At 42.5% G+C, this 26,322-nt stretch overlaps 1 protein-coding gene across 2 annotated transcripts in view; it reads left to right on the forward strand.

Moving 5' to 3' along the window:
- Positions 1–26,322, forward strand: part of GRM3 (glutamate metabotropic receptor 3) — a 53,811-nt gene that overhangs the window by 18,964 nt on the left and 8,525 nt on the right. Inside the window, exons 3-4 of one of the 2 annotated variants that reach the window (XM_067564005.1) lie at positions 18,117–19,183; positions 23,422–23,596. In XM_067564005.1, coding sequence (XP_067420106.1) covers positions 18,117–19,183; positions 23,422–23,596 — 1,242 coding nt within the window. The remainder of the gene's footprint in view (positions 1–18,116; positions 19,184–23,421; positions 23,597–26,322) is intronic. The other variant, XM_067564006.1, reaches the window with a different exon arrangement.

The following is a 26,322-nucleotide window of genomic DNA, read 5'->3' on the forward strand; positions in this document are numbered from 1 at the left end:
TGATTTAATGGATTGAACACGCCATGCAGACCCTTTCTTCTCATAGGTCACATCAAATCTAGGTTAGTGGTAACCAAAAATTCTTAGGATGTGATGGCAGTTCTGTGGCCTACGTACATTGAGTTGGTGGTGTCTGTCCACTAAAGCAATCCCATCATAAAAAACTGCCATTACAATGATATTAATTGATAGCCTTCCTGATAATCTGAGCTAAAGGCACAAGGATTGAATGGAACTGGAGCCTGAACCACCCTCTTATCTTTCGGGTAGTCTTTTCTAGTCAAGGTTGAGGCATAGTGGATTGGCCAATATTCATTGCTACGGCATATGCCATATCTGCTTTATGAACAAACACTCAGATTTCAGTGGAAGTTAGGGGCCTAAATACTTTTGAGGATGTGGGCCAAAGTCCTTCTGTCTCCGGCTGCCACCAATCTGCTGCCTGGCATGAACACTAAACTCCTCTATTCATAAAGAAGGAAAGTGCAGCATTACACAGGCACTAAGCAGCAAAGACACTTCTTCCCGGTGCTTCCCAGTTCTCAAAGGACTCTGAGGAGTATGCTGCAGTTGGACAGCACCCAGCAAGCATCCATGCCTAAAAAGTCTGCAGAAACCACAAACGCAGCAACAGAGCCAAAATGGTAATAGCAGCGTAGTTAGATGAATGAACTTTGATACAGCAAACCGATCTTGATCTCAGTCTCCTTCACTTGACTATTTATATTTCCCACAACTTGTTTCAGCTGAGCTGATCAAAAATACATATTGGGTATAAATATAAATATTCTCTGCCTGGTTCGTGATTTCTCTTCAGTTTCCTTGGTTGTATCGATAAAGTAACCTTTAGATGTTATAAACTCTCAGGCATACTCTGCCCTTTCAGGAATGTAACTGAGGGCAGAATTTGGCACTTTTTTTATCAAGCACTGCACATACGTCTGAAAAGCTGAGCAATGTTTTCAGCTTTCAGATCACATATCTGAGAGCCAGAAGGCTCAGTAATTCAATTTCCCTAAATCACAGGCTTGCCATGTTTTGCTTACTGCGTGTTTTTTAATTATTATTATTATTTTATCTTCTGTTTTACTGGCAAATATCCTGAATTCTAAAGGATAAGATGCCACAAAAGAAGAGATTCAAATTAGTAACTACCCTCGTATAGCACTTTTCATCTTCAGATCACTAAATTCACTTCCCCCCTTGGCAGCCAGAGCAGAGGAGAGATAAGCATGTCAATGGTATTATATTATTTATGATCTATGAGGAGCCATACCCATGCACAACATTCACACATAGATAAAAATATATGAGGTCTGATTCCACACAAAGTAGCACTACTGAGTTTAAATGGAATAACACAGTGTGTGAGAAGAGCCAGACCCCGCCTCCCTGCTCCTTAGAGTTTGCAGTCTAATTTGGGCTCATGAACCCTGTAAAAAGGGCCAGCTGCTGCCACACTTGCTCAGTACTTCATTCTACGAGTAGTCACAGTGAAGTCAATGGGGCAACGTGTCTAGTAAGATACTATTCAGTAGGAGTTAGGCGGGCAGACTCTGGCCCCCAAATAACAAGACAGCGATGGACAGGATTAAGTAAGGATGACTCATAGATTCCAAGGCCAGAAGGGACCATTGTGGTCACCTAGTCTGACCTCCTGTGTACCACAGGCCAAATAACTTTCTCAAAATAATTCCTAGATCATATCTTTTAGGGAAAAGACATCCAATCTTGATTTAAAAATTGTCAGTGCTGGACAATCCACCATGACCCTTGGTAAATTGTTCCAATGGTTAATGAGAGGAATGAAATCATGTACACTCAGGGATTGGGATAAGTACTCCTCATATGGAGGGTAGTTACTCCATAACAGCCTGATGCAAATCCACAAGACTCCCATTGATTTCAAAGGGTCCACAGAAAATGGGTTGTTTGAGTTGCTGATTTATTTGGATTCTGTTAGTGCTCACATACAGCTAGCAGACTGTCCCCACACACAAAGCTCATTTGGAAGAACATCGCTCATTCACAAAATTGATGTCCCCTCACTTTTATAGGTGGGTGTTATTTGCATCAGAAATGCAGAATCATGAAACTGAGATTATGGAAAGGGATCTTTATGCTTAAAGGATTACTCCTGCAACATTTTTCTACATCCCCATAGTTTGGGTCTGCATCTCACATTGCATTCCACACGGGAGCCTTTCAGGTTGAAAGGTAGTCTTGCATATTTTTTGCACATCCTTGTTGGATATTTAGATTTTTAAATATATTGTTTGCTTACTTTATAAAATAGGTTAGTATTTGTATTCATTATTTCAATGTCTCCAATTCTGATCTCACTGACATTGGTGTAAATCAGGAGTAACCCCATTGAAGGTTGTTATTTGTAAATTTTCAGAACATCTTATATGAATCTATCTCAGCCTACGTGTAGTTCCCAAACTATACCTTTCAACTATGTCTTTAGTTATTCATTATTACTTATTTATAGTGTGAGATTGGTCAACAAAGTCACATAATGTTGTTTCTGTTCCCTGAGTGGAAGACAGGAACTTTAAAAAACAAGAGACAGGAAACAGGAAAATCAGGAAATCAAGGCAATTCTCAGGTGGCTGTGTGAACATTTCCAGGTCATATCTTAGCACTGAACTATTCACTAGAGCTGAGCTGAAAATGGTTTTCCCAGCCTACTAATACTTGCAAGAGTTCAAAATTTTTTTAGGCTAAAAATGTTTTCATCTGAGTTCAATTGAGATGTTTCAATTATTTGAAAATGGTTCATTTCACTTTCAGTACTTTTCTTACATTTTAGCTTAAATTTCTAAACAAAATGTTGCTTCAAACAAGAAAGCCAGAATTTTGGTTAAAAAAAATGTTAAAACAAAACCTTTTAACAATTTTGAAGCCTTTTTTCTCAACATTTTTTCAAAAATCAGGAAATTCATCAAACCCAACCCTGATTTATGAAATTTTAGTTTCAACAAATCAGCATTTTTTAAATTAAAAAACAATTCATTGTAAAATTCTTGCCCACCTGCAGTATACACTAAAAACCAGCCATTGGATAGTCTCTATCTGTTGAAAGCAAATTCAATAAGCAAACATCTCTGCACAGTGACTAGGCAGGAATATTTTTATGTGAGATCATTGTTCTGAAATATACCTCCCACACAATTCCCACTGACTATAGTGAGAATTGGATCTGGCCAATGTGTGTCTTTCTTTTTCTGTTTGTTTGTTTGATACACGTTTTAAATATGTATAAAGCATTTCTAACAGAGTCTAGTTTAGCATCAGCACATTTTTATTAGCAGATATTGGTAATACAGTAGAACCTCAGAGTTACAAACACCAGAGTTATGAACTGACCAGTCAACTGCATATCTCATTTGGAACCAGAAGTACACAATCAGACTGCCGCACAGAGAGAGGATAAAAAGCAAATACAGTACAGTACCATGTTAAACGTAAACTAATAAAAAGATAAAGGGAAAGCAGAGTTTTTCTTCTGCATAGTAGTGTTTCAAAGCTGTATTACGTTAATGTTCAGTTGTAAACTTTTGAAAGAACAACCACAATGTTTTGTTCAGAGTTAAGAACATTTCAGAGTTACGAACAACCTCCATTCCCGAGGTGTTCGTAACTGTGAGGTTCTACTGTAATGTAATATATTTCATAGCTTTTATCCTGTGAGTCATTTCCTTATTTTCCTTTCGTCTTCCCATGAAATCATATTTTTTATGAGGACTTAACTAACTAACATACTATATTTCTCCATGGAAAGGCTGCACTCAGGGATCAGAAGTAAAAAAACTTGCAAAAGAAAAATCTACAGGATGGTTCCTTCAGTTGTAATTTTCCATACTATGACGGAGACATGGGACTGTTTATTTGCTCTGACCTCTCCCACACTTTGTACTAGTAGCGGAACAGTAGTCAGGACATGCTGAGCCCTGAAAGGAATGGAGTGCCTTAGGTCATGTCAATAGCAAACCATCTGGTCAACTGAGTTGCAGCACTGATAGGCCACAAAGGGAAGCTTGTCCATTGTTAATTAACCAAAAATTTGCTATTTGCAACACCGGGCCTTCCAGCATGAGGGACATAAAGCAGAGGAAACTAGTCTCATTAGGATTCCATCTAAAGCCTAAACAACCAATTCCTTAGTGCATAGGAATAATGGCATATGGACAAATGCAGAAGTTACACATTGATTAGTGCGTGTCAACAGGTGTAAGTTGCATACTGATGACCCAACCCACTTTATCTTGCACCTCCTTATCTCCTCCTGTGGGCTGTTTTTCTGGCTCCAAGCCCCTTCTTCCACTTGCCAACACTTAGTCTAAACCACTATTTGTCACCTCTCAATAGCAGCATAGTTAGATGAATGAACTTTGAAGTCTCTGATACAGCAAACTGCTCTTTAGAAGCATTGCTAACAATGGGGCAAATTCTGTTCTCAGATACACATACACTGTACACAGATGTACACATACACTGTACACAGATGTACACATACACTTGCCACTGTTGGAGACCAGTTACCAGACTAGGTGGACCAATATGGCAATTCCTAGGTCCCTAGGAAATGTAACCGCTTTTGTAGGCTGAAATGTGGGGTTTGTTTAACAGCACTCAACAACCCGACAACAAGGTTTCAGACAAGAGTGAAGGGTATGATATCCAATAAAACTGGGAGGGATTTCGGGTGGGCACAATGAGTGAAATTTCCCCTGGTGCAGAAGGCTGGCACAGGACATAAGTGCCACTTAAGTCCTACCTAACCCCTATTTCTGGCGGCTGAGTTGGGATGTAAGTGGCACATATGCCCTGCACTGGCCTTCTGCACAGGAGTGAATTTCACCCATATTGATTCCCAAGTGGAATTTGCCCAGGGCTTCCTAGGTAAACATCTACTCTAAAATGTTACACCTCCAACAGGTTAGTGCCCTATCCATGTCCCCATACTGGGGACATTGGTTCGGTGCTGAGGAAAGAATGCCACCTATCAGATGATCAGCGCTGAATGATGACAAAAGAGATAATATAGGATTCTGTTAGTGGTAAATAGAAATTTTTATCAGGGATTTGTTAAGCTCATTCTATTGGCTTGCAAGAACCACTACAGTTTGAACAAAGAGAGAATGTCTGTCTCCCGCATGGAATTCCAGTATCCTGAAGAACAAAGCTCCTCTTCTGAGACTTTTTATAAAAGAAAAATGTCTAGCATCACAGTAGGTTTGGAAGCTGTGTTGTTAGTGCCCTTCTAAGATCTCTACAACAGTTTTTCAGCCTCTGCCTCTTGCTGGATCTGTGCTTCCCCCTGTAAGCAGGAAAATACATAAACATTCCCTTTTTGTCTTTCCCCCTGAGGTCCAGTGATTGCGCCTGCTGTTGCTGAACAGTGGAGCAAAACATTGAGGGGGAAAGCTGTGCATTGTACTTTATCCTCTATCCTTGGGAGTGGAGGAATGTGGAAGTATTAACAAGATATGCAGTTTCCATGTTATTGGAAAAGAGACTCCAATGAACTCTGATGGCATTGGAGAGGTGACGTGTCAGCTTTGCATCCGGGAGGACATGATACACATGAATAACTTAAAAGCCAGGAGTGGGCATCCTTTATTTCACCATCCCTCTACTGTTATTCGTGGGTGTGCACAGCAGAACTTCAGGTCTAAACCGGCTGACAAGGCATTTTGACATTACTAAGATGTTTCCCTGCCTGGTGGTTTAACCCTTCATTTTATTAGATGTGATTTCCTGGATGTCGCGTATTTATGTCTAAGGCAGGAGAGAGCCCACAGAAAATGTATATCCTAACCCAAGCCCCAATTTAGCAAGGCACAAAATGTATATGAAGAGTCCCACCGAAAGCATGAGCTCCCTGGATTCTCCATTTGCAGTCTATATGTTCACACCTCCACTACACTCAGGTGCATAGCAAATTCACCTTACAATAAGCAACTGCATACAAAAAGTATCATGGCTTAATATTATGGGATGTTGAATCTGTTTACATTTCCAAATGAACCGCAGATCATCTTTCCTTTCCACCAATATTACACCCACTGTCCCAATCGCAGTAATTGATCTGCTGAGCTAAACTCTTCTACATCTTAACATATCCATTCCTCTGCCCCCCATATGGGTACGAGGGTTCCTGTACCCAGAACAACATAGCATTGTGTCTCTATTCTAATTGCACAACATTCTGTTATTCTTTATATGACTGGCATTTTACATTTAAGCTTAGTTATTTTAATGGGATTGCTCTGCTTGGAGTGCACTATATTTTCCTTCTGGAAACACAATTTCCCTTTGCAAACATCCTCATAATTATCAAATTGTATAGTAATTGCTGGGGGATTTTTGGTAGTTTTGTAAAAGAATAAATAGTGTTGCACTACAAGTAATAAAATCCACATCTGTCAAATTTGGGAGCTCCTTCATATCAAGTCAATTAGACAATAACAGACAGAGAGTCTATTTCAAGGTTCATTTGGTTCCTATTTCTAAGGTCTAAAACTAGCTAATTAAAAACATTTAGAGTATTCTCTGGAAACATCTCTCTAATCCTCCAGGCCCCCCACACATAAGAAAATGTCTTCACCATCCTCATCCTTCAATATCTTAATTTCTGAGTCTATTCAAATTCCCTTCAGGTTTAGCCACAGAGGAACAGATTAAGAGGGACAGAAAGAATGTGATAGATATTCAGCGCCTGACCACCCATCTTCCAGTATATGCAAATACCATCTGTGGGCTAGATTTTAAGGGAGCAAAGGATGGTGCATAAGATGCAGCACTATAGGAGCAGGCCTCAGAGGCATTGTACTTCAAAGACACACTTGTGAGTCTGCTTGTCCCAGCTAGATAGGCAGTGCACTGGAGAAGCAGAGCCAAAGTTCTAACCCCCATCTCTCTCCCCACCAAATCTCAACCCGCCTGCTCCAGGGAAGGAATAAATGGGCATGCCCCTGCTTAGTCCTGCATGCCTGGTCCAACAATCTGGGAGCCTCTGTAGGGTGCAGAGGGGTTTCTTGCTTCTTTGTATGGGGCACATAGACCGAGTCAGAATCTTGGCCTGTGTAAGCAACTTTATAACCATCAGCATTTGTACAAGGAAGGTCATCAGTTTATGGATTGATTCATAGGGCCAAAGAGCAACAAAGGATTTTAAAGACCTACTTAAAACATAGCTTTCCCCCTTCTGAGGTTTCACTAAAACAGTCCCTAATTCTTCATAATGGGATTGGGTTCCCCTTGCTCATGTTTACAAAACAACTAGTTGGCCTGAGGGAGGAGTTAGACTGTTTAAAGTCATGCTTTAATTTCCTTTGTAATTACAAGTTGTTTGCTAGTATAAATTACCTTGCATGCTTGCTGCCTTTTGTGCCAGCCATTTCTGACAGTGAATAATCTTAATTTAAAAGCCTGATATCAATCCACAGGCATCACTGTTGAAATCTCACAGCATGTTTACATGGCTCGTCAATTACCGGCTAAACAGAATTCTTTAAAAAAAAAATTAGACCCATTGGTATTTGCTTGATTTTTAAAAATTATATGAATGCCATTTCAATTTTAAGGATTCATGAGATTTTTCTGACATTTTTAAAAAAATGTAATCTTTTTTGCTCATGTTTATATGTTTCGTATTTTCTGTGTATCAAACCGAATATTCCTTGATAAATCAGAGGTCCACCGGCAACTTTCAAAATGTCCTGAATACGATGTGATGAGAAAAAGATCACCTTGGTTATGGGCTGCCACCTTGCAACCAGCCAATGTTTCCTCCACTGCAGGACCCCCAAAGACAATGCAAATAGGTGGACAAGACAGAAAAGAAAACAGAGAACATTGTTTTCATGCAACCAGCTCATAGCAGAGATGGCTAGTGAGTTTTCCCTACCTAAAGCCAGGTCCACATTTTTACAAAGTTGTGTCGTTGGCATAGTTTTGTCTGGCCAAGAGTGTGGTCAGCTGGCAGAGCTGGGCAGCAGGACTTGCTTTCAGGAGAGAGACTGCTTCTTGCATGTGTTTCTGACAGCTCAGACAAGCTGCTGTCATTGGGTATGTCTACACTGCAATTAGACACCTGCAGCTGGCCCGTGTCAGCTGAGTAGGGTTCATGGAGCTCAGGTTGTGGGGCTGTTTAATTACGGTCTATATGTTCCAATTTGGGCTGCAGCCCATGCGCTGGGACCCTCCCACCTTGCAGTGTCCTGCCAGATGTCTACACTTGTCTAACCGGCATTTTACACTTGTCTAACCGGCATTTTACACTGCCACCGTTTACCCTTCCCCCTCCCAGAGTGTACATCCCCCATAAGTCAGAGCCCTAAGCCCTTGCTTCCATGGGTGCATGGGAGGATCTGAAGCTGGAGACAGGACTCCATCAGTTCAGCGTAGCAGCTCAGCCAAGGCAACGAGCTGCACCACGCCTTTGAAGATTGGCATTGGCCCAACCAAATGTCAGCAACCCTGGGACCTGGTTCCATGAGAAGACCACTCTGCCTCTTCTCAGGCCCAGACAACCTCTCAAAGTTTCTCTGCTGAGCCCCTTCCCTTGCCAGCTCTGTCCCTAACGGGCTGGGAGGCACTAACTCCACCTTCATCGCAGGCCCACTCAGTCAGCTCCAGGCTCAGCCTCGGTCCCTGCTCTGGCTCCAGTGAAGCCACCAACTTCCTTCGAAGCTCCCCACTCGATAAAAACCCCAGCAGCAGCCTCGAGCCCATCAGCAGCAGCTCCCGGCATGGACGCACAAGCCGCCTCAGCTTCTCTTCCCAAAATGGAGCCCACTGCTTGCTCTCCCTGCTGCACTCCCTGAAGGAGTCTCTCCCCCAAGACACCATCAGAGTTGTAATTTCCCAGGCAGGACTGCAGCGCACATCTTCCAAACTGAAACACTCCCAACTGAGTTCAGAGGCCCCTCTACTAAAGGGTACCTACAGCTGCAGTGAAGCAGTCCCTTAGCCCAAGTCCAGCGAGCCCAAGTCAGCTGGCAATGGCCATTCGCAGGTCTTTAATTGCAGTGTAGAAATACCCATTTTGGCCTGGAGCTGCTGTCCCCTACTGAGACTAGGTCTATGTCTACACTAGAAAACGTACAGCGGCACAGATGTACTGCTGCAGTGACACCACTTGTAAGGTCTCCCCTGTAGCTGCTCTATGCCAACAGGAGAGAGCTCTCCTGCCAGCCTAATTAAACCACCCCCCAACAAGTGACAGTAGCTATGTCAGCGGGAGAGGGTCTTCCATCGACATAGCACTGTGCACACCAGTGCTTTTGTGGTTGAAACTTACTTTGGTCAGGAGGTGTTTTTTCACACCCCTGACCGACAAAAGCTTTGCCAACAAAAATGCTAATGTAGACAAAGCCTAGGTTAGGCATCACGTTCCTATTTGACTCTCCGGGCTTGTCTACACTTTAGTGTAGACGCTACCTAGACCAACAGGAGAGAGTCTCTTAACAGCATAAGTAATCCATCTCCCCAAGAGGCAGTAGGTAGGTGAACAAAAGAATTCCTCCATCCACCTAGCACTGTCTTCACAGGGTCTTAGTTCAGTTTAACTAAACCGCTCAGGGGGATGGATTTTTCACACCCCTGACAGACATAGTTAAATTGACCTAATTTTCTAGTGTAGATGGATCTCCATTGACAGTCCTGTAAGGATTGACAGTTGCATGTTCTAGCTCCCAACAGCAAATTTAGCTGAGATGTGAGACACAGAGCTGGGAATATCATGCTTTATAGTAAGGTTACATTTATATATATATAAAATGATAAATAAATGTTATAAGCATATTATAGACGTGGGTACTGTGTGTTACAGATAGGTGGTATAAGCACATCAGGAAAAGATGTTTTAGAAGATGGTTATAAGATGGTTATAAGATGTTTACAAGCAACCTCTTGGACACTATTACACATGATTTATTTTTTTAACTCTATTAATTATTTATTAACCCTTTATAATGTATTTATAAATGGACCTTAATATAAAGTGTGACCATCTGAGCTGTAGTGTAGTGAATACTCTGGGTCTGAGTCTTCTTCGGTGACCCTAGTGTAAATCAGGAGAAGCCCTGCTGAAGTCATTGGCTTTACACTGGTGAGAAACAAGTGCCAATCAGATCTGATTCAATGCTCTATGTGATTTGAAATGTAATCACAGTAGAAATAAATCACTTCAACTTTAGCAAATGGTATGTAGCTAAATCAAAGAGAATGGCAAGCTAAATTAAGTGCTTGAGTCCTGCAGGATACTTCTTAAGATCAGATACCAGACATGAGCCCCAAGCACCATGTGTCTTGTTGTATTATCAAGGATCTTCCTTACCAGGCATTGCCAAGACAATTAATAGGCTCCTGAAATGGGGGAAGAGGAATTAATAGAAAGTGAATTTTTCATATTATTCACTTGCATAAATATTTTCTTCTCCACGTTTACATCAGCTGTTGGTAGTTTTTGCAGCACCATCTAGTGAGACTAAAGGGGTTTTACATAAGCTTCCAGGAAACCAGCACTTCATAGATCTATTTGGTGCTTTACCTTTTCATTTCCAGATTAGCTTCATGAGGTGTCACTTACCATAGGGCTGTGGGGCGGTAAACTACTGAGGGCTACTTTAGTATGCACAGTAATGCATTCTTACTTTTGTTTCTGAACCACATGAAGCCAAGGCTTAGGAAACGGCAGGGCTGAGAACATGCAATGCTTCTGTCAAGGCATGTTATTAATGAGCTGCCTCTATGCTCCTGAGCTTGTCTCTGATCTGCACCTTGTTTTGGAAGATTACATTCTGCAAGGACAGAACAGATGTTTATTTTATTTAAGACACTTATCATCTCAGATTTAGGCATATCTGCTGTTATTTCCATCAGGGCTCAGCTGCTATAACCAGTGTTATTTTCTCTAAAGTGACATTTATACGTTAAGTACTATGCCAAACACATGCTAGGTATTCTGCAAAATCCATCCCTGACCCAAAGAGGTAACTGCCTACACATAAACCAAATCTACTAGCCTGCTTCTGTACTGATCAAGATGAAGCTCATCTCTTTTCTATAAGTTCACCTTTCCCGTAAGAGTTCCATAGAACCTAATACATTTAAACATTTTCTCTTTCACTCGCTTCTCATACGTGCATTGAGATCCTGCAGTATCTCCATCTAGCTGGTTCCTGTATGTGGAACTGGAGGCATTTCAGAGAGAACTACCACACCAGCCTTTAGCTTAACCTTTGCCCTTAATAATGTTCATTGCACTAATAGAACTTCTATCCTACACTTTCCTGCATCGTGGGTACCTATGCACTATGCACTATCCGTACTATGTCTGCAGGCTCCTCACAATATTCACTAGACATATGTTTAAACCTCTTGTGAGAACTGGCACTTTCACACCCAGAGAACAAGTCACCAAATGATTTTCACCGTCACCACATTCTCAACTGTCAATATTTCTGCTGTTTGGATCCCTATCTCCACAACCTCTCTTGTCTCCCAGCTCTAACCTCCATCTCCTGGAGCAACTTCCTTGGTGTCTGATTTGACTCCCATGTGGACATGTTGGTTCCATCTGAAGGAGTTTGTCCATCCATTCCACACTGGCCCCTCCCATCCAGAGCCAGGCTTTCTCAACTGGATGATTAATGCAGCCGTTCTAAGAAGGATCTGTGCTGTTCCTATGTGCCGTCTCTGTAAATCCATTTCTCTCAGCTCCACCACTTTAACAGCCCAGGCCCTGTGTTAGGCTCTTGGGCCATGAGTTGCTTGCACCAAGCACATATGTGCACCACTTGACACATACCTTCTACAACCTGTGCAATAAACTGGGCAGCTCTTCTTTTCCGATAAATCTATTAGTGGTATCCTATCTCCAACGTTAGTCTGGTGGGGTTTGCTCTGTAACCAGGCACTAGGCAGAGCTAGGTATTATCTTTAAGTTCTTTTAAATTATATATATTGTTTTGTTGGTTTATTTGCTTTAAAGATTTTACTTTAGTTCACCATCTTTGCACAGGTGTAACTGGACACTGTGATGGGGTGTATTGGGCCCTGTGAGGCCCCCTGCTGGAGGCCTTGCCATCCTACCAAACCCCGCCCCAGAAAGGAGCAATGAAGGTGGGTCCTCCAGGCTTGTCTAGAAAGGCTGCAGGGAAGCAGCCAATCAGAGCCCAGCCGACTCAGTTAAAAGGAGCTGCAGGACCTGAGCTAGGACCAGAAGGATGAGGAAGGCTGTGAAACTCTCCAGGTGAAGAGGCCTGGGAGAGACCTTGGGCAGGCAGGGAACAGACAGAAAACTCTGAGGTCAGGGTGAAGAGCAATGGGTTATGTGGGAATAGCAGCCGTAGTACTTATTAAAGGAAGCAGCACATGGCTGCTGTTTGCAGGGTCACTGGGTTGGGACCCAGAGTAGTGGATGGGCCCAGGTCCCCCCATCAGCCACTGGGGAAGACTCAATAATAAAAGTCCAAGAAAGGGTCTAGATTGAATTTAAAGATGTCAGTGAGAGCCACTGAAGACAAAGTGTCCCCAGGGAGGAAGCCCTAGCTTCACTGCTCTAGACCGGGGGCAGGCATGGACTTAGAGCTAACCCACAATGGGCTGAGAACTGAGCCAAGAGACATGGCTAAAGACATCAACAGGGGCACAGGGACAGGCCCTGCTGGACCTTTTACCCCGGAAGGGATTCCTTTCATGCATTTAGATTATGTGTGATTTAGCCAAAGGGCAGAGCCACTGAAGACCCACCTGATGAGGTTAACAGCCAACAGAGGACACTAGGAGCAGAGAGTCAGAGTGCAGGTTCACACCCAACCTATAGGAGAGGTGAACATCCTGTCACAGGCACACAAAATGCAAGATAAGGATGAATTCAAGAACAGTGCTGCAAAGAATATCTTTTTTTATCATCTTCCAAGAGACAAAGATATTAGTTACTGAGCTAATGCCTTTATAAATAGCTTGTTTTAAAGATTGTGGCTAAAAACCCCAAATTAACTGCCCGAATTAATTTTAAAATTGAGCTGGGAAAATAAAGAAAAACAAAACACTCGCTGAGTGACTCATTAGTTGATCTGGCATTTCCTTTTTGGGAAACTCACAGCTGTCATTTAAAAATGATTGCTTTTATTCTATAGACTAAACTTCCTTTTTATTATCATTTTGCATTCTTGTCTTCTGTGTGTCGGGGTTTTTTTTTGTAAAATGAAATCAGCCTCTCTGTTATACCATGAGTTGTACATTGCTACGTCACCTACGTTATGTTGATAAATACCAAATGAAAAATGCTTTAGTAATTTTGTATATAATCAACAGATACATTAATTACTCCCATCAAAGGGTTTCATTTATATTCTTTGGTTCCCCATATTCTAGCTTATTTAATCACTGTTTGTTTAAATGACGTCAGCCTCTTTACCCAAAGGATTTAAAGTCTCTCATCCCTCCCATAAGCATTGTAATTTATTTTTATCTTTCAACAGCCACTGGAAAGATAAGTATCTGTCTGTCTGTAAGTATATGTGCTGAAAGACAACTGTAATTCGTAGATTCCAAGGCCAGAAAGGACCACTGTGGTTGTCTAGTCTGACCACTTGCATAATATAGGCCATGGAACTGCCCCAAAATAATTCATAGGACAGATCTTTTAGAAAAACATCCAATCTTGATTTTAAAATGTCAGTGATGGAGAATCCATCATGATCCCTGGTAAATTGTTCCAATGATTAATTACGTTTACCATTAAAAATGTGCACCTTATGGCCAGTCCGAATTTGCCTAGCTCCAACTTCTAGCCATTGGGTTGCGTTATGCCTTTCTCGCCTAGATTGAAGAGCCCATTATTAAATATTTGTTCCCCATGTAGGTACTTAGTCATCCATTAATCTTCTCTTTGTTAATCTAAATAGATTGATTTCCTTGAGTCGAGCTGTATAATTGTAAGACTAATTGTCTTTACAAACTTCGACCTCTGTCCTGCAAACATTTTTTCACATGCTTCATTGCAGTCAACCACCTGCATGCTTAAAGTTAAGCACATGTGTAACCGTTTATAGAATAGGGGCTTGACTTCCTGTATCTCTCTGCCCACAGTGTGCAAGGTTGTCTAAGGCCATGCCTGAATGCCCATATTTATATACATGTAAAAGGTAACTTGTTTAATATTGATAATCCTCTTTTTGTAACCATGTTGCCATGCTGGGGCTTACTACTGCAAGATGCTAAGAACTCTGGCCCTCAATCAGCCAAGCACTTAAGCACGTATCTAACCTTAAGTACGTGAGCAGTCACATGCTTCAAGATGAGCACCCAGCTAAGTGCTTGGCCAGATACAGCCCTTGATTCTGAGAGTAGTTGCGCACCTCTAGTTCCAGTTGACTCTAGTTGTTCACCACCTCTCAGGATCTGGCCTACTGAAGCCCAGTGAATAAACTGTCAAAATGAAGCCGGTGCTAGCAGCTTCCACAATCTATGTAAGTGTTATGAATAATGAAATGACACAGTGGCAATGACAACACATTACTGAAGCGCTGTTAAGTGCTGCATTATGATTTCATATTAATGGTGCTTCTGGCAGAGGGGGGGTGGGGAGATGAACTGGTTTAACCTTCCTTCTCATTGACCTGTATTGTGAGTTTGCTGCTTGTTTCATGGAGGTGATGTCATTTCAGGGAGGACTGGCTGTTCTGGGTAAGCGTCTGCCACCCTTATTCATGCAGGGGAGTGCTTTACTCTGCCAGGAGTTTTATTGGGTTAGATCAGCGTTTCTCTAACTGGGGGTGCTGACCCAAAAGGGGGGTCACAAGGCTATTGTAGTGGGATCGCAAGATCACCTACGGTTACCATACATCTCGGTTTTCCTGTACACAATGTCTTTTTTGGTCCCCCGATATCCGTCCGGGTGGATTTTTGAAATACAAACAAATGTCCATGATTTTTCATGCTTGTCCTTTCTCCTTTGCCTTCAGAGCTGAGTGGCCGGAGAGCAGCAGCATCTGCTGGCCAGCTTCCCAGCTCTGAAGGCAGCGCTGCCGCCAGCAGCAGCGCAGAAGTAAGGGTGATATGGTATGGTTAGTTAGCTCTGTAGGGATCTGCACTGATGGTGTTGTTAGGTCTGATACCAAGGATGGGGGAGGAGAGGATTGTCACAGCTGGAAATATTTTCAAAGGGGGGCCCAGCAAAAAGAAGTTTGGGACCCCCTGGGGCTAGATTGTGCCACCCACACAGGGAAATAAGAGAATAAGAAATCCCCTTATACATCTGCTACACAGACTACCCAGTCCTTGGGCGCAGCCTTGCAAGAGAAAGCTGAGCAACATGCTTTCTTACTACCTTGCTGAAGGAGATGAGTGGGAAGTGGACTGGGGGGAGACAGCAATGGGTGTATCTTTTGCTCCAACCCCCAGCGCCGCTGATCTGCATCACAACGCCTTCCAGGACTGATCCTAGGCAGGTGCAGTTTATGCACCACCCCTTAGCTCAGAGCTTCGCCCCATGTCACTGTCTGGCCTAGTGAAAACAACGGGAGGAGGTGCGGGCTTACGTATTGCCAAGCAGAACTGTAACGCACTGGGGAGCATGTTTGAAAGTTCCGCCTCCCCCCACTGCCACTCCACAGCCACAGAGCTCAATCTGTAGCAGCTCATGCTTTGAGCTCCGTGAGGGTCCCCTCTTCACTCCCCTGTGTCTCTGCCAAGAGGCAGCTGTCACAAAAGGGAGATGGAATTTGACCATGAATGCTTTAAAAAATAAAATCCATCCACCACAAGAAATCCAAGGAAAATGGATTGTAAACTGGAGGAGGAAATTACATCCTTAACTAAAGGGCTTTGCTTATGTAAATAAGAGTTTGACAGAAATAAAGCTGTTAACCCACCGCAATGTGAGAGGGGAGAGATGGGGTAAGGAGAGATTTATTCTAGCAAAGGCAGTGGAACCACTTCCATAATCTGAGACACCAGCAAAGAAATCTCTTTTATCGCCCATCAGCAGTAAATACACTTTCACTTCCTGCCAAGGATGCTGTTCACCTTTTGTGCTCCAGTGAGAGATGTACAATAAATCACATGGTAATTGCCATTTCCTCTTGCATTTTTAATAATTCTTCATTCCCTTTGTGAACCACAGCTTGAGGGAAAAAAACCAAACTCTCCAGAGCTTTAACAGCCTGAAGTGCTACAATATTGATTCCCCACAGAAGGTCACAGTTCCAGTTCATGAGTTTTCATCCATTCCCTAACAGAGACATGGGACCACAACAGCACATGCCGGGCAGCTTAACACAGAAGAGATGTAACAAAATCAATATGGTCAAGCAAAGTCTGATGGATTCTTAACTTTTTAGGATGCAATGATAATAAGATACAATGGCATAGCAGGAAATTGTTACACAATTTATAATTACTTCTATATTATCCTCACAGTCAGACTTTTCCAAATAAATCCTCTCTTTGGCTTCATTGTATACTGTCACGCTTCAAACTGCTTCTTACAGAGAGGACCCCTTAAAATTCCTTCTATCCTGAAAAGTGAATTCCATTGACTAACACTGAACTGCCAAAAACGATCCCTTTTCTTGCACAAGAAACAATATGAAGGGTCAGGATTTTACATACAATGGGGATACCAGAGGCATTCGAATGGTTTGGATGAAGTTACATACTTCCCCTCCTCTCCTGACATTATAACCTTTCCAGGCATACGCAGGGTTTAAAATAACATGCATTAGTCTAGCAACTTCCTTTTCCAGGTGCAACAGAGCTACTAAATTTCTCATGTTATTTGATGGCTTTCTTATAGTCTCAGGCTACAAGGGACCTTTCTTCCTGCATTCAACACATGTGGGACAATGCCCTTGTTGGAGGGCGGGGTAAGAGGGATCAGCATGCAATTGAATAGAGGATAGTGGAGGCTTTATCTCTAAGGTCACTAGAAATCTACCTTGGGAAAAACCAGCTATGAACATGACTTAATTCTGAGACATCTGTACCTGTAACAAGGGACGATAAAGAATGTGTGATGTCCAAGCAGTTGCTATACATATTCAATGTATTTCTTAATTCAGCTGAGTCCTAGGTGAAAAATTCAGAAAATATGTAGATCAGCATATTTTCAAACAAGGAAATAGCAGGACACAGTCTCAGACATAGAAATAGTTGGTCCATCCAAGGAATGGCATATTCAGTGCAATATGAGTTTTGTCAATTGACCTCATTCTTGTATGTTAATATGAGCCTAGCAAACTTAAAAAAGGTATTGGACCAGATTTTCATCCTGTGTAAACTGTCATTGCTCCAGTCGCTTCAACAGACCTATGCAAGTTTAACACCACCCATTGTACGTTTCTATATAACCTCATTAACATCTATCTCTTAGTTCAAGTATGAGATATGTTTGTAAATCTGGGGAAAGGGGCCTTTCAAATTATAAATGCTACAATGTAGGGAGGGTTCAAATCTGACTCTGTATATATTTAGAGTGTTTTTGAAAGCGTAGTCAGATGTGAGCTGCTCCTAGTCCAGTGGTTCTTGGTCCACGCTACCAATGATCTTCAGAGATGTTATTGAGAGGCTGTACAATGAAACAGTTTGAAATCAAAACAGTGGGAAATTGAAATGTTGGAAAAGGAAGAGATCCTTGAAAGGATTTCTCTCTGATGAAGTGCTCTGCAATGCATTCCATATCCTGCAGGACATGAGTGTAATTTTGAAATGTGGCCCATGTGCATATGGCCACTTGGTAGCAGAAAAATCTTTTAATAGGTGACCTCTACAGCAAGACCAAATTTGAAAAACAATGGGTTTCATTAGGATTTCAAGCTCATGCTCTTTGCTATTGGAAAGCTTACTTCCTTTAGATTTTCAATAAAATCTCAGAGCTGACCTTAATCATTTGGACATTCATAACGTAGCTGTTCCTTGAACAGATGTTTCTACCAATATGAAAATTTCATAATTGATATTTGGGCTCAAAATACCTCACTTGCTCTAGATGGCCTAAAAGGCCGACAGTGTCTTCCTAGATAAATATGTCCGCCAAAGAAATGAAAAATGCTTAGAGTCACAATGTTCATTTCCTCTCTTTCTGTTTTTGACAGCTCCATTTAACCCTCCCAATGCTGCGGACAGCGTGGTCAAATTTGACATGTTTGGAGATGGGCTAGGCCGATACAATGTGTTCAATTTCCAGTACATAGGAGGCAGATACTCCTACCTGAAGGTCGGTCACTGGGCAGAAACCTTGTCACTGGATGTAGACTCAATTCACTGGTCCAGAAGCTCTGTCCCCACTTCCCAGTGTAGCGATCCCTGCGCTCCTAATGAAATGAAGAACATGCAGCCAGGAGACGTCTGCTGTTGGATCTGCATTCCCTGTGAGCCCTTTGAATATCTGGCTGATGAATTTACCTGTGCAGACTGTGGGCCTGGGCAGTGGCCCACTGCTGACCTGACTGGCTGCTATGACCTACCAGAAGACTATGTCAAGTGGGAAGATGCCTGGGCAATAGGCCCTGTTGCCATTGCATGTTTGGGTTTTATATGTACCTTCATGGTCATCGTGGTCTTTATCAAGCACAACAACACGCCCCTGGTCAAAGCTTCTGGCCGCGAACTGTGCTACATATTACTCTTTGGGGTCTTCCTGTCTTACAGCATGACGTTCTTCTTCATAGCCAAGCCTTCTCCGGCCATCTGTACCTTACGCCGTTTGGGGCTGGGAACTTCCTTTTCAGTTTGCTATGCTGCCCTCCTGACAAAGACAAACTGCATAGCCAGAATATTTAATGGTGTAAAGAATGGTGCTCAACGGCCTAAATTCATTAGTCCCAGCTCTCAAGTCTTCATCTGCCTGAGCTTCATCTTGGTACAGATCGTGGTGGTGTCCGTGTGGCTCATACTGGAGTCCCCAGGCACCAGACGGTATACTCTACCTGAGAAAAGGGAGACTGTCATATTGAAATGCAATGTCAAAGATTCCAGTATGTTAATCTCCTTAACATACGATGTAATCCTTGTAGTTTTATGCACTGTATATGCTTTCAAAACAAGGAAGTGCCCAGAGAACTTCAATGAAGCCAAGTTTATCGGTTTCACAATGTACACAACGTGCATCATTTGGCTGGCCTTCCTCCCCATATTTTATGTGACATCTAGTGACTACAGAGTAAGTCTTTGGACATTTGTTTCTATAAATTGTGTGCATCACCTTAGTAGGAAGCTGGCATTCGCTAAAAGCTTCTTTCACTGTTGTGTTCTCCAGTGTCCCTTGCAAACATTCCCTTTTCATTGTTAATGCCCTGCTAAGCATGAGACACACTGGCTAATGCTTTACATGAAAATGTTGCTTTACTGCTAAGAAGATGAAGGACTTGTTTTGAACTGTGGATGTTCAGAGGATGTTTTTACACTAAACAAACAGTAGGTCTGCTGGCTGATGGAGGCAGAAGCACATGGATAAAATATTCATGCACTGGGATATTACTATGGAAAGATACAGTTACAATAGCTCAACCCAAGGGTTCAGAAAACAATCAGTTATCTAAGAGAGGTAGGTCTTTAACTAACAGCTGAACCAAACTGTAGGGGGTAGCTGTGATAGACGATTCTTACACCAGGTTTCACTTTATTCATTCACCTTTTTGTAAGAATTTTATAAAACTAGCTAAAACACAATACTATTATTGACAGTAGAATTGAGCAAATATATATATTTTTTTATCTGGTGGCTGATCCAAAAAATCTAGAAAAAGAATTTCAGGTTAACCCAAACGTTGTTTGACTCTAAATGATTTTTTTTCAGTTTTTTGTTTTGTTTTTTTACATTTTCAGGTGTTTGTTACCCTTTAATTTTTTTTTTTTTTTTTAAACAACTCTAGCTACGGTTCTAAACAAAATGTCATTAGAAATGAAAAGTCAAACATTTTGTTTAAAAAATAGTTAAATGGTTCATTTGAATTTTTTTCCCCCCTTTTTATTCAGCCAACACTATTTGCCAGATTCGATGTGCATTCACTCATAGTTTTGGCTGCCCTGAAACTGCATTGATCGGCAAACAAGCTAATTGACCGCAAATTTTTGCGCAGATCTAATTGGCTGTATGTCAGGGAAATAACATTGCAAAACTAGGACATTAATAGTGTCACTCTACATTAGGGCTGGCCAGGAAACTATAATTCTGTTTTGTTTCAAAAATTGGTTTCTCTCCCATGTGGAATGAAATGAGACCTTTTGAAATTTTTCATGAGAGAGTGAGCCCAACCTCAGAAAAGCCAATAGCGTGGTGGTTAGAGCATTCAGCAGGGATGTGGTTGACCCAGGTTCAAGTCCCTATTCCAAATCAGAGACTTGAATCAGGGTCTCCCATATCCCATGTGAGTACCCTAGCCATGGGGCTATTAGCTATTCTGGGGTTGCGTCTTTTTTTTTCTCTCTCTCCAGACAGTCTATCCTGGACCTGTATAACCTTCCTGTCAAAATCAACATGTTTCCACAAAACATTTTGTTTTTGACAAAACAGCATTTTTCAACAGAAAAAGTGTAGTCAAAATTTTTTTGACCAGCTCTGCTCTATTCAGCCTTGGTAAGGCCAAACCTAGAATATTATGTGTAGTGCTGGCCTCCTTAGCCCATGAAAGGTATAGAAAAACCAGAGACAATACACAGATGGATAACAAAAATGACATGGAAATCATCCAGAGTGAAACTAAGAGAGCTAAATGTATCTACTCTAGACAAGAGAGGTCCCAGGGAGACATGATTACGATACATAAATAACTTCAAGGTAACAAGAAAGAGAGGAATTGTTTAGTCTCAGAAGAAGTTAGGACAAGGAGCAATGGCATGCAGTTAATGAAGGACAAGATAGGCATTAGGGAAAAGTTCCTAACACGAAAAACAATTGGGTAGTGAGGTGGACACAGAAAGTGTTCAATGATCCATCGATGCAGATGGTTGGGAACAAATAAAATGAGACATTAATGGGTGTGCTAGAAAGAGTAGTCCTACTGAGTGCTTGGGAAAAAAATAGATGACTCAAGTAATATTTTCCAACTCCATTTTCTATTGCTGGGATTTGAAAGAAACCTAAGGGGTTTAGGTGCAAAACCTCCATTGAATTTAACTAGGTTTTGACAGTGGGATTTCCAAAAGCACCTAAGTGAGTTAGGAGTACAAGGCTCATTCAAAAGTGTCACTTATTATCTATAATCGAGCAGTACCCCTCTCATTCCAGTCTAGTGTAAAACAATGCTTGTGGGGGTCATTCTCAGGAGCTGTTATTTGGGCAGTTGGTACAAACAACAACCAAGGAGACATAACAACAGTGAATAAGCGCAGGGTGACTGGATTGAGCTTTTAATATTGTATTTGAAATTGTTTTAGGATGCATGAGTAAGGGTGAAAAAATGGGAGGCCACTGGGAAATGTATGCAGATTTGGGCCCATTTAAAAACTGAAAAATAAATAAAATAAAATGTAGAATACCCCCCCTGAATTACTACAAATACCATGGGAAGAAACAAACTTCTCTCTAACATAGCAAAGGGCTATTTCATACTATTGATTTTTATGCAGAGGTCCACTTTAATTGCAGTGGGGCATCACACTTCAGAATGAATGGCACAATATAGCCGGAGGTTATTAAATAATCACTCACAAATTTGCACCCCTTAGAGCAGCTAACGTATGTAGTTTTTTTTCAGCCTAAGAGTCATTGTAGGTCTAGCCTTAGGGGATGCAGCTGTAAGAGAGATGTGCAGGCAGGGAAAAGCCTGGGGAAGTAAATAGGTTCTAACACAATCAGATGTTAAATTATCCTACCATTCATCTTAGCATGCTCACATGAAAAGAGGTGTGCGGTAGTTTCTCACTTAAGGTCTGATCCAAAGTGCGTTAAAATCCATGGGAGTCTTGCCTTTGACATTAGTGGGTTTTGGCTCAGGCACCTAGAAAGGGATGGAAGAGAAGTGACTGGAAATGTGAGGGGATGTTCAGGTTCTCTCTGTGTCTATTCAGTTTCTTATGTTGGTCCCCCACCATGTGGCATCTGAGCTCCTTTTCAGAGCCAGGCACTAAGCAAAGCTAACAGTGAGCTCCTTGTGCAAGGAATTATGATGTTATTACATTAATTGACAATCCGCTTGGTGTTCTTTGAATACAAAGAAAACAAGGAGCGGGAAAGCGAGAGAAAGAAAGATCCTCTGCATGGATGCAAGGAGTTGCTGGTCAGGGTCCCTTAGCAGGATTGAGAGAAAGGCGCCAAGACAAGACCTGAAGACAAGCTCTGGGTAAACTCAAAAACTTGTCTCTCTCACCAACAGAAGTTGGTTCAATAAAAGCTATCACCTCCCCCACCTTATCTCTAGCATCCTGGGACCAACATGGCTACAACAACACTGTATATAATGACACAGTCCACTCCCGACTCCAGTTTTTGCCTTACAAAGATTATTTCTGACAGCAGAGTCACACAGGAGTGTTTATCTTTAGAGAATGTCACTGAAGGCAGACCTGGCCCTACACGTGTAATAATCTAGAGTAAATAACAGAGTTTGAGAAAGAGCAACCCAACCTTTTCACGGAGGAATCTGCTCCAAAGGAAAGCAGCTAAACTGAAAAGGAGGCAGCAAATTGGCACCTAGCCATCACAGATAGCTAGATTTGATTAGATAATTGCTCCAGGGAAGCTGTATTGACATGTCTTAGGATCTGTCCTGGTCCTGCACAACCTGCCTCTTTCCCACACATAGATCCCAGGCATTACAGAAGGTGCTCTGCTTTGTCCAGGGATGCCGTGTTGCAGAGTGTCAGTCTAGCCTCCTTGTGCCCAGGCCAGTGGTCATACACTGAAGCAGGTAGCCTCTTGTGTGCAGATCAGGGGGGCACCATCTAGGCCTTAGCTACAATCACTGGGAATCACAGGGTCGTGGAAGTTAGAGACCGTCCAGGCTAGCCCCCTGCTGATGCAAGACTGAAATATGTTTCTTCCTACTGCTGTATTAGGTCTGTTCTGGTATTTTGCATTTCTGGCTCTCAGTGCTATTCGGATCAGAGTTTTACATGCTGAAATTCAGAAACAATTTGCACTACAGTATGCAAGTAATGAACTGTGCCATGAATGTCTGATATCCTAAACTGCAGAAGGCATTGGTAGAGCTGCTTCTTTTAAAGAGGGGTTTCAGAGTCATAACACTAGTACTTTCTGAAACCACAATCATTTCTAGACCTTCTGAAGAGACAACTATGAATTTGCTACCAAGAAATCTATAGAAATTAAAAACAAATGGCCAGTAGTAAGTGGCTCCCGCGGTGAATGCCATGGTCGCCGTCTGGCTTGCAGTGCACTCTGCCTCGCTGCCCTGCATTTAAAAACTAAGCACTGATTTTTCAATAACTCTCTCCTAGGTGCAGACCACGACCATGTGCATCTCTGTCAGTCTGAGTGGCTTTGTTGTGCTGGGCTGTTTGTTCGCACCCAAAGTGCACATCATCCTCTTCCAGCCACAGAAGAACGTGGTCACTCACAGACTCCACCTCAACAGGTTCAGTGTCAGTGGGACTGCAACCACTTACTCCCAGTGTAAGTAACGAATCCATCGCCTTCGTTTGGCATGCAGGGTGTGGTAAGTATGGGAAACGGAGAGCAAGAGAGTTTTTCTCTTTTAGTTGAAGCCACGACCATTAAGAACGGCAGGACATTTTTCACTCACCCGAGTGTCAGATTGACCATGAACTCCCCAGGAAACATCATTCAAGTCTGGTGAGAACAAAACAATCCTTGTTCACGGCACGTGTGTTCTGCTCAGAGCTGCACAGGTGGCCTAATCCAAAGCCCATTGGAGACAATGGAAAAACTCCCACTGAGTACCGCGGGCTTTGGATCAGGCCCGTAATTGCCCAGTGCCTGCAGAACCACAGTTCCTGTCCTCTCATAACAGCAAGCAGAGCAGGTTGCCCCGAAGTCTTCCAGTCAGAACAACATTCTGGCAGGACTTGGCCTGCCATGCAGCATTCTCAATGGCTGGTATTGCCCGAGTTTCAAGAAAAGCCTTTGAGTCAATCCACTGCTAATCCCTCTGTAATGCACATAAGGGACAGCAAAAACGGCCTCTGTATATCCAGTATGAGTTGTACCCTACCCAGATGTCACAACCTGGGATATCAAACAATGCACCAATCCAAGAACAGTTCATCTGCTTTCCCCATCCCAGACAGAGTCATATATTTGGGATTTTATCTGTTGCTGTTGTTTTTGCCTAGGAAAAAAATAGGTCAGCTTTATTTATTTATTTCCCCTTTCAAGCTTAACTAGCCAAGGATGTGAGCAAACGGCACTTCATTCACAGATTTACACAGACAGAATGTCTAACCTGGAAAACTAAGTGAAGGAACACAACACACAACGGAGGGAGGGTTGGAGAGGAAAGAGGAAGGTTGTAAAGATGGCAACTATAAGGCTAAGATTTAGTCATGGTATTTTTAGTAAAAGCCATGGACAGATCATGGGCAATTAACAAAAATTCATGGCCCATAACCTGTCCATGACTTTTACTATAAATACCCCTGACTAAATCTTAGCTGATCCCAGGGCACCACTGCTCTGGGGAGCCCCGGAGGGGCCCGGGGCCAAAGGCTGGCCTCTGCTCCAGCAATGGGGGGTGACTTCCCCAGGCAACCCGCTGCTACAAGGCCCCCAGAGACCGTTCTCCGATGGCCTCCGGGTTGGCCCCAGGGCTGCTGCTTCGGCCGCCGCTCAGGCCGCCCCGGTGACTGCTGCTGCCCTGGAAGTCCCCGCGGCTGCCCGCAGGAACACTGCTCAGGTGGGTCCCAGGGCCAGCCGCACTGACCACTGCTGGAGCAGCCGGTGTGGCTGGCCATGGGTCCACGCCAGAAGCAGCCGATGCAGCTGGCTCTGGGGCCACACAAGTGGTGCAACTGCGGAAATCTCGGAGGTCGTGGGAAATCATGGAATCTGCAGTCTTATGAACCACCCACTGGGCTTTACAATATAACCTGAATTTTCAAATGTGACTAGTGATTTTAGGTGCCTCCATTTTGGGATGGCCAACTTGAGACAACTCAAAGGGGGCTGCTTTTCAAAAGAGCTGAGCATCCATTCTCTGAAATACAGGCCCTTTTAAGGCGCCTCCAGTTGCCTTCCCCTCCCCCCCCCCCCCCCAAAAAAAAATGAGGCACCCAAAATCACTAATCACTTTTGAAAACTTAGATAAACTAGATAGATGAGGCCGTTCAACATTTCAGAAGTGCCCAGCGTTCACAACTGGGGATAGGTTTTCAAGAGCTTCAGTCCCAGGAGCTCCCAAGGTGAACAAACCACATTTGGAAATCCGACCACTTATCAAGCTGCCTAAATGGGAGCTGTTGTGCGCTGATCACTTTTGAAAATCTGGCCCAATATGTATACAGTATAAAACGGTCTTTGCCTTTTTACATCGTATTGTGTGTGTGAGATGGTTAAGACACTGTTTCTATTTAAGGAAACATTTCTGCAATTATTTCACCCTGGAATATGCTATGCTTCTTTGTAATGAATGGCTTAATTTATATATAGCGCAAGTCAAAGAAAACCTCCAAGTGATCTCTTAATTTAAAAGTCTCATTTATTTTTAGCAAAACAATGAGAGTTCCGTGGCACCTTAAAGACTAACAAATTTATTTGGGCATAAGCTTTCGTGGGCAGAAACCCACTTCGTCAGATGCACGAAACTCTTATTTTTATTTATTTATTTAACTATTTATTTTTAGGTTGCAAAATAAAAAATAGCCAGTGTTTGAGAGGGACTGGTGTTTTCATGAGGGCTTCTAAAGCTCTCTTCCTTACGGCACCTTTATATAACACAACAATGCCACTGTATTCAACTGAAAAAAAGTTATCTTGTGTTTTTTGTCTGAAGAAACATGAAGAACGCCCATTCTAAAAATCTTTAAATCTCAAAAGGTAAACTGCAACATCAAAGCAAAAACTTCATCCTTGCCCTTTCTTGCTCCTTTATGCCGTGGAAAGACTGCCTCAAAAGAAGTATTTTTCCCTGTTTATGAAATATTTGGAATATCGGGAGATTCCCTTGCCTAGTTTGATGAAGGACCTTGGCAAATCTTGGGAGGACCTGGAAAATGATGTCACATGAGGAACGATCCAACGCTTGTTCAATTCAATGGGGAAAGCCCCAGTGACAGCAGTGGGCATGCCATCAGGCCCATAATGCTCTAAGTCACAGTACAGCTCCTCCAGCCCTCATCCCGGAAGGGTTTCCTCAGAGAAAAGTAAGGATCTGCTATTTCCAA

Source organism: Emydura macquarii, unplaced genomic scaffold (genome assembly GCF_026122565.2).
Source record: "Emydura macquarii macquarii isolate MOO-44397 ecotype Brisbane River unplaced genomic scaffold, CSIRO-AGI_Emac_v2 contig_2636, whole genome shotgun sequence".
Lineage (NCBI taxonomy): Eukaryota > Metazoa > Chordata > Testudines > Chelidae > Emydura > Emydura macquarii.